The sequence below is a fragment of the Talpa occidentalis genome, unplaced genomic scaffold, assembly GCF_014898055.3.
Source record: "Talpa occidentalis isolate TD23 unplaced genomic scaffold, MPIMG_talOcc4v2.1 talOcc4.5, whole genome shotgun sequence".
Classification (NCBI taxonomy): Eukaryota; Metazoa; Chordata; class Mammalia; order Eulipotyphla; family Talpidae; genus Talpa; species Talpa occidentalis.
In genome coordinates, this window is record NW_023604861.1 from 21,923,630 (window position 1) to 21,932,185 (window position 8,556).

Consider the following 8,556-nt stretch of genomic DNA (forward strand, 5'->3'; position numbering starts at 1 on the left):
TATAAAAAATAATTTAAACTTGCATATTCTTATTTTAAGAGCCTGCGTTAAAATCAGTACAGCACTTTGTTCTGTGAGAGGAGTAGTAGGGATGTGAGTTTTAGCTAATGCTATAATAAAACGCATAATTTATAGCTCAGGTGCTACAGAACAGTGCTAAATCCCAAAATGATGGCAAGGTCCAATTTCTTTGTAACATTTCTCTACCCTAGAAAGTCATACAAACGGTGTGAAAAAGTGTGAAGAAGTGTTAACATAAGCAGGCTGGCTGGAGGCTTCTGTCTTTATTAGAACCTCTGTACATAAGGTTGATGCTTGGCTGATGTTTGGGAACTTGGCACTTGACCCAGTCCCTAACTGATAAAAATGGTTCATTTTACTAAATTGTACAAACAATGCGGTTAATGCAGGACACCTGCTTTCTTTATTTGAGTTTTGAATTATAATTGTTGCTGGGTGGATGGTACCTACACAACCAGCAACTGGTAAAAACCTGGGACACTAAGTCTTTTTCCCAGGGTAAAAGTGTTATACACACTTCCCTGAATTTTTCATTGTGTAGGAAGGGGCACCCATGTCTTCTCACTAGAGGGAGAAAGGTCTGAAAGCCTCTGCTTGGATTCCTCCAGATGCTGCCTGCATCTTTTTCTCTTGTTGATCCTGTCATGTGTATGTTCTTTGTAATCGACCTTAGCCATGAGTACAATTGCGTGCTGTCCTGTGGTTTCTTCTAGTGAATCCCTGAATGTGTGTACAGTCTTGGGGATCCCCAAGACATGTACAATAGCCAGCACCAGGACCTTCAGACCTGGCAAAGCAGTGTCTAGTGATTGAGGTAGTTTGACGTGGGCCCTGGGTGTGTGCTGAGGACACAGTAGAGGAGGCATGAACTGGATAATCTTCCCTAGTCTCCTGGTGAGTTTTTTCCCCTTGGTCAGCCAAAGAGCATACTATTTCTATCCACAATAAAATGAAAGCAGAAAAGCAAGCATTTATCAGAATGTGTAGTCCTCAGACCAGAGCTGTCAAAGCCCCCACCTTGGGTTTGGATAACTGACAAGCTGTCGGTGTACCTTCTGTCTCAAGGAAGGAGAAATAATGGGCTCAGATATAACTCTCCCATTCCATCAAAAGAAAGACCTAGCTTTTGACATTCCTAGAAAGGAACCCTCTAGAAAGGAATATGGAGAGCCAATCTCTCCTTTTCTTTCCTTCTCTTTTGTTTTGTATGTAGTACAGGGGTGGGGGTTAATGGTGTGCAGAATTATTTGGATTTTTTTCTAGAGTTTTATATTGGGCTTTCTGTCTTTCATGCTTTTCTCTTTTTCTTTCTTGAATTCCTTGGATTAGTTCCTCTCCCTAATCCCATATTCATCCTTGATATATTCTCCTGCTATCCTGTAATGGCTACCTTAGAAATTTCTTTTTTTTAAAAAAATGTTCATTTATTCAAGAACCGGGCACAGGCCAGATGTGTGGGAGGGTGAGAGGATTCACCAGAGACAGAGCGGGAAACAGAACAGGCAGACAGATGGAAGACACTGCTGAGGGGAGCAGCAGGAGAGACAAGAGAGGTCCCCTGCGCCATGTGGGACCGTCGCCGGCCGACCGGGATCGAACCGGTGCTGCAGAGGCTGCAGACAGCTTCACAGCAAGGCGCTCAACCGCCTGCGCCACCAGGGGAGGCCCTACTTTAGAAAATTTCAACATGTATACTTATGATTCAAAGTCTAGAGTTAATAACTTTGTCCTCTTTTCAAACCACACAAAAAATATTGACTACGTTAGTAACTTCCTGCTTGCTCTATTGCTAATGTTGGAATTTTTAACCCAAAGACATTACTATTAGGTACACTCAGCATTTAAATTACCCTGTAATACTTCTTTCACTCTCATGCTTTATTATATCTCACATTCTTCATGGGATATTTTCGTCAAAAACTTTTTTTGTAATGAAAGGCGATATAGCATAGTGTCAAGAACACAACTTCTAGGGCCTCCCTGGTGGCGCAGCGGGATGAGCACCATGCTGTGAGGCTGTCCACAGCCTCGGCAGTGCGGGTTCGATCCTGGCTGGCTGGGGAGAATCCCACATGGTGCCTCAGACCTCTCCTGTCTTGCCTGCTGCTCCCCTCAGCAGTGTATTTCAGTCAGTCTGCCTGTTCTGTTCCCCACTCTGTCTCTGGTGAATCCTCTCACCCTCCTGCATCTCTGGCCTGTACCCCAGCTCTTGTATAAAAATAAATAAATCTTTTAAAAAAAAACACGACTACCAGTCCCAAAGAACTTTGTTTTTTAGACTTTTTAATTTTTGCTTTACAAGTAGAGACACTGAGGCAGAGGATACCCAGTAACATGCCCAGCATCATATCAAGTAAGTGCAGAGGCAGGGTTTGAATCTTCTAAGCTCTTCTGTTTAAACAACCCCATCTCCTCGGCTGTAGAGGCCTTCCAGTAGCCCCTGGTCTAAGAGAGCTGCTGCCGCACAGAAGGTCAAAGTCTTTCCTCACTGCCAGCAAATATACTTGCAGGTTCAAACTCCTCTGTATCTCTAGGCTCGTGAAATTCATAAATAACTCTTCTGCAAAGATTAACTTTATAAGAAAATCACAGGCAATTTTGCAAGGCACCGTGATGAGCCAGGATCTGTGGCGGTGGATAGGAGCATGAAACACCACACACACCACACGAGCAAGCTGAAGGAAGTTTATTTATTTATTTATTTATTTAAAGATTATTTAAATACAAAAGCTGGGGTGCAGCCCAGAGATGCAGGGCGTGAGAGGATTCACCAGAGACAGAGTGGGGAACAGAACAGGCAGATCTAATGAAATACACTGCTGAGGGGAGCAGCTGGTGAGACAGAAGAGATCTGCTGTGCCATGTGAGTAGCTCCCTGGTCGGGGATTGAACTCAGGCTGCAGTGGCTGCCAAAAGCTTCATAGTGCTGCATCTTAACCCCCTGGGCCTGGAAGTTTATTTTAAAAAACAGGCCAGCTTCTGCCAGCAGTCAGCAGGCCTGAGGAGATCAGGACAGATAAAGAAGAACAGCTCCTGCATCGGAGGGGTCCCCCAAAGGGTTGCCACTGGGTGAATGCAGCCAGGTATTTTATAGCAGTGCTCATGTTTTGGGTCTAGGGGAGTGCAGTTCTTGATTGGTTGCTTGGGACTTATGTTCTAATATAGGCAAACTGGTGACTTTTTAACACAGCACTTCAATATCTATTAATAAATTTTTCCTCCTGTTATGTCTCCTGGAGTCCCAAGTTCCTATCTTCCTGTCAAGGTCTAACTCCTCAGTTTGAATTTCAGCCTTATATAAGTTTGTAAAATCTATCCCTCCTGTTCCTTGTATATCTGTTATCTTGCTATAAATAATTGAAACTGCCCAGCAAAATTTACAGGCCAGAACCCCTTCCATATATATCCAGTTCTGTGCCAGGCCTCTCTCTACCTCCTGGGCACATTGAGAGCAAACTCCTGCTTCTAAATAAAGCAAATCATTGAATTTCCCCCAATATAAAATCATTTAGGTGTTGGAAAGCCTCAGGCGAGATTATATGATGGAACTGTTAAATCCGGGATAGATTTTGAAACCACCTCTGGTGGAGAGGGCGCTTTCAGAAGTCTAGTTAACACAGAACAGTCTTCTAGGTCTTCCAGGTTTTCTACCATCTCGATGAGTCTTTCTACTGTGTCTGGGGACAGTATCCTGGAGGCATTGGCTCTGAACTTCCTCTGTAGGTCCTCCTGACTCAGTGGCTTCCTCCAGTGACCGTAGAAGGTATCAGAGCGCTCCTTGAAGGTGACCCCATCATTGAGGGTGACACTTATCTCACAGTACAGTGTGTTGAAGTTCGGCAGGTTGTCCTGAGGGTGCTCCAGCTCCACCTTACTGAGTAGCTCTCTCACCTGTGGCCTGTTGATCTGACATTCATGAAACGATGGGACACTGATGCCACCATCAAGCAGGGCAGCACAGGCCACATACTGAAAGGAGTGACGGGCTTCATGCTCTGAGTCAGGGAAAGGCCTATTGACATACGGGACATCTGGAATTCGGAGCACAATTCTCTCAATGTGGTCAATGGAAAGCAGGGCTCTGCCTGATACAAGGTGCTTCCTCATAGACGCAGCTGCATCTGCCACCCAGTGGGTGATCAGATGTGCAGGGAACCGCTTGAAGGCCACGTCCTGCTGGTCCAGCAGCCAGGTATGGGAATCTAAGTTTGGAAGGACTTTAGGGGAATAGTTTGCATAGAAGGCCCCAAACCCTGTCTCCATGTCTAGGACCTGCTTGTTTCCTTGGAGACCCAGCATTGCCAGAAAAGCAGCTTCTAAGCCATGTCTGGCTGCATTGCCAATATGAAGAGGCTTGGTCTGAGTGGCGGCATTTGCCATGGGTGCCCCAGCAAGAGAAACAGCAATAGCAAGAGCTTCTTGGCACTTTGTCCTGCTGAGTCCTAAAAACTTGGATGCAGCAGCAGCACTACCCAAAGTTCCTACTACTGAGGGGGGATGAAATCTGAAAAACAAAAAGGCAAAGAGTCAGCAAGTTATAAATCTCAACTATCAGGAGGCAGTGAACTGTAGTAGTCAGGACTGTAGAAAATGGAGCCAAAGGATCAAATTTCACCTCTTCCACTTTTTAACTATATGATCTTGGGAAAGTTATTCAACTTTTCTGTTCCTCTTTTCTCTTACATAAAAGAGTTATGAAATAGTATTTACGTCATAGGATTTTGTGACTTTTGAAAAAATTCACTTGCTTGTAATAGTGCCTGACAGTAAATTCTTTATAGATGATTTTGTATATAAATTACTACCAGAAAAGCAAAAGTTGTTGATTGCTAAGAGCCCAGCTATAAAAATCGAGGGCCTTGCAGATTGTAATGTTCACTCAGTATTCCAATTTAGTCCTCTCCTAGCAGGCTGGACTGAGTGACAAAGTAAATATTAGATTGAACCACATGATAAAGCCACCACTTGACCATTTTTGATCTGTGGGTTGAACAGTCAGGTTTAGGATTTTCTAAATGTTCTCATTAGCTGAAGGACCATAACAAATTTCAAAATAAATTCTACTTTGAGATGTGGTCAGGGATATTCCGAGCGCCCACAGAAGTCCGAGGATGAGTCACCCTGAGAAGAGTGACCCCCATTTATTTCATGGTTCTACTTGCTTGACTGGCTCTCCAAACCCAAAGGAGATTTTTCATTAGCACTTCTGAATTCACACCATTGTCGATGAGTTATAAGGTTTGATTTGTGAATAGTGAATTAACTTATCTTCCAGCACTACTGTTACTACTATCTTCCAACTAAGCCACTTTCTATACCAAAAAAGCTCTACAGAGATCACAATTGACAGATGAAGGGAATTAGTTGCCTCTCAATGAGGAAAATCCTCTCCATACCTCTTTGGTATGTTATTGGCTTCTTTGGAGAAATGCATTAATCGGCCTTGTACTTCAATACCAACATTGAAAGCCAGCAGAAGGTCCAAGCCAGAAAACTTTGGACTTGAAGGCAGGTCTTCTGATAAAGCAATGAGGACAGGAAGGACAGCTCCAGAAGGGTGGGTGGGAGGGTGCCACGTGTCGTCAAAATCCATTGAGTGAATCTGTGGACACACAAACAACCAAACCCAACATGTATTTCCCTGAATGCAATGGTTTTTGAATCAGTAAAAGTTTAGATTACTAATAACCCGGTAAGATTTTTGGATTTTTGGATCTGATTCCTTAAAATAAAAGCTATAAACTGCCTGACTCTTAATCACATGACTGGGCTCTCTTCTGCCCTCAATAGGAAGGACCTTGGACAGCAGCTAATGAGCCTCAAAAGGCACTTGAACCATGAAAAAGAATAACTATAATAAAGAAAAAATCAAAATCAACAAGCATACATACATTGTGCATAAATGAAAAATGATGTAAAAAATATATAAAATAAAAAAAGGCACGTGGACCCTACCCAGGTGTCCAGTGCTGACTGCCACAGCACCTGGAAATCAATAGCCACTTAAAAAGAAAGTTGTGGAATTGGGTGTCTGCTCCTCCCTCACCCTCCATATCATATATTTCTGTACATTTTTATTATGAAATAATATCAAATTTTTGGAAAAGTTGCAGACTCTTAAGCCTTGATAAGCGATATTTTAAAATCATAATTTTTCTGCTATAGGGTTTCATTCTGCTTCATCCTAGCCATTTGCTATTACTTTATATTAAATAGTCATAAACAGAAGTTCATTTAAAAATAGATTTTTCTGTTAGATGTGGCTGGCTCATTTCCCATGGCTTACTGGACAGCTACTTCTCTATGCTCGTGGGGTTCAGCTTTAAATATTCAAGCTGTTGTCCCAATAGACCAAAGAGATATCTCAGAAATCCCAATGTATTCCTGTCCAAATTACCTTTTGTAGATTGCCCAGCATACACACAAAGTGTTTCTCATCTGAGAAACAATTTTTAATTTGGGAAAAAATAGACACTGTATTGGTTCTCTGTAAATATCTGTTGAATGACCGAAAAAATGATGAAACTGGCACTGGGCACAGCAAAGGACTTGAGAAGGAATTTAGTTTCGATATTGAGCTTAATATTTTTTTGTTATATACATTCAGAGTTTAGAGTTGAGACACCTTCCATCTTATTTCCTCTGCTTCACAATTTCTTTAAAAAGACCAATTCACTGTAAAAACAAGGAAAGTAAAATTACTATCTAAAAGAAAGGGCAGTCCGTTTCATCTCTCTAAACATCAGTGATCTCAGCAGTAAAATGTAGAGATTGTGTGATTTCTGAGATATTTCCTGACTCTGAAATGGTTATGATTGTCTAACAGTTGAAAAGACTTGAAAACCTCCTTACAGCCACACCGTTAACAAAGGCAGCATATGTTGGTGGGAGCCTGAGGTCTGACTGGCCCCAAACAGTGCTGGACATTCTGGAACTGTAGATCTGAAACAAAAGAGTATTGATCAGTGATACAGGGTGTGAACACAACATGCCAGTTCACCACTCCAAGAGATGGTCTTCATCTGTGGAGGCATTACTTTATATAAACCTTTGTGCTAGATTGAAGCCCAAACCATTGGATTCCTTTCTTCCTTACAAAACAGTACACAACTTTCTCCATAAAAGGGAAAAGAGGCATTGTTATTTAATCCCATATCATGATCCAGATGTGCTTTGGGGAATGGAGTCTGAATTTACTCTTATGTACTCCTTCAGGATAAATCCTGGGGAAGACTTGCTGTCAATACTGATCCCTTCCTTTGGAGTATGAAGCTCCATCTTCTATGTCCACACCCATCCTCTACTCGAGGACTGATCTAGCCATTTCTCCACAGCATCTTAAGGATTCTTTGGTAGTAGTAGGTGCTACTACCTCTAAGACTCTCAGGTAAAAATGTGCTTTCAGTCATAAAATAATAAAAAACTCTGAGGCATTACTACTCTTACGATTAGTCTTGAGACTGGTTTTGATACAGTGACTTAGTACAGGGTATGGATGAATATTAAAATACAAACAATAAAGCATAGAAAAGCATAAACCAATATCAAAAATGCTATATACACCAAGCACGGTCTCTAAAAAGGAGGGTAGAGTACTTGAACATGAACACACATCTCTGGGAGGTGGGGGGAGAGCACCTCATTAAGCAGACAGATGTGTGCACTTGGTTTTATCTCTAAAGTAGACATTGAACTTCTTACTTTACTATATTCGCTGACTTTGTGAAACACTTCTGTGGTGGATCCCAGGATCCCAACACCCAGAGCATCCAGAATCATCCTCTTGCTCCTTCGGAGAACGTGATCAGTCAGGTGTTCCACTTTCAGGCCATGGATCACTTTGGCAAAGCTTTCTGTGACAGACTTTAAAAGAAAAATTGTTAGGACCATGCCACATTCATTTATAGTTCTACACTTCTTTTCTTTTTTTTAAAAAAAATATTTATTCATTTTTATACAAAAGCTGGGGAGAGGCGTGGGAGGGTGAGAGGATTCACCAGAGACAGAGTGGGGAACAGAACAGGCAGACTGACTGAAACACACTGCTGAGGGGAGCAGCGGATGCGACAGGAGAGCTCTGCTGTGCCATGTGGGATTCTCGCTGGCCGGTGGGTATTGAACCCACACTGCAGAGGTTGCGTACAGCTTCACAGCACTTCTCTCAACCCTCTGCACCACCGGGGAGGCCCTACACTTCTTTTTTATATGAGAACTCTAGGTACTTTGATGTAGAGTTTTCCTTCATTAGAGGATACTCAGTTGACCTAGTTAAGTTCAATTTCTTAAAACTGAAGAGTACTGGGACTTGCTCCATGTGATGCAGAGCATGTGGAAATGCACAGTAGCCAGTTTCAAACAGATGATGACCACAGAGTATGTGGGCTACAGTGGAGAGAAGCACAAGATGAGAGAAGGAAGATGCTGGGACGCCTCCTCCATTAGGTGGGCCTGCCTGGGTGTGGGGTGCATTCAAACAGCTAGCAGCTGCCCTGCTATCATTAGCTTCATGCCCCTTGTGTATTGTGCTGAATGTTT

The 8,556-nt window shown here is 42.6% G+C and overlaps 1 protein-coding gene across 1 annotated transcript; it reads right to left on the minus strand.

Moving 5' to 3' along the window:
- Positions 1–3,546: 3,546 nt before the first annotated feature.
- ACOD1 (aconitate decarboxylase 1) lies at positions 3,547–7,911 on the minus strand. Its single transcript, XM_037526798.1, has 4 exons — positions 7,723–7,911; positions 6,874–6,963; positions 5,418–5,623; positions 3,547–4,525 (listed from the first exon to the last, which is right to left on the minus strand). Exons 1-4 carry the CDS (start codon positions 7,909–7,911, stop codon positions 3,547–3,549), a joined length of 1,464 nt encoding a protein of 487 aa, XP_037382695.1.
- Between the last annotated feature and the right edge of the window lie 645 nt (positions 7,912–8,556).

Bases quoted from the DNA above. Each gene is read 5' to 3' on its own strand.
- ACOD1 (XM_037526798.1), bottom strand. From the start codon at position 7,911: ATGGTCCTAACAATTTTTCTTTTAAAGTCTGTCACAGAAAGCTTTGCC. The intron at 5,624-6,873 runs GTAAGGAGGTTT...GTGTGTCCACAG, and splicing joins CCTTTGTTAACGGTGTGGCT to ATTCACTCAATGGATTTTGA. The intron at 4,526-5,417 runs GTATGGAGAGGA...TTTGTTTTTCAG, and splicing joins GCCAATAACATACCAAAGAG to ATTTCATCCCCCCTCAGTAG.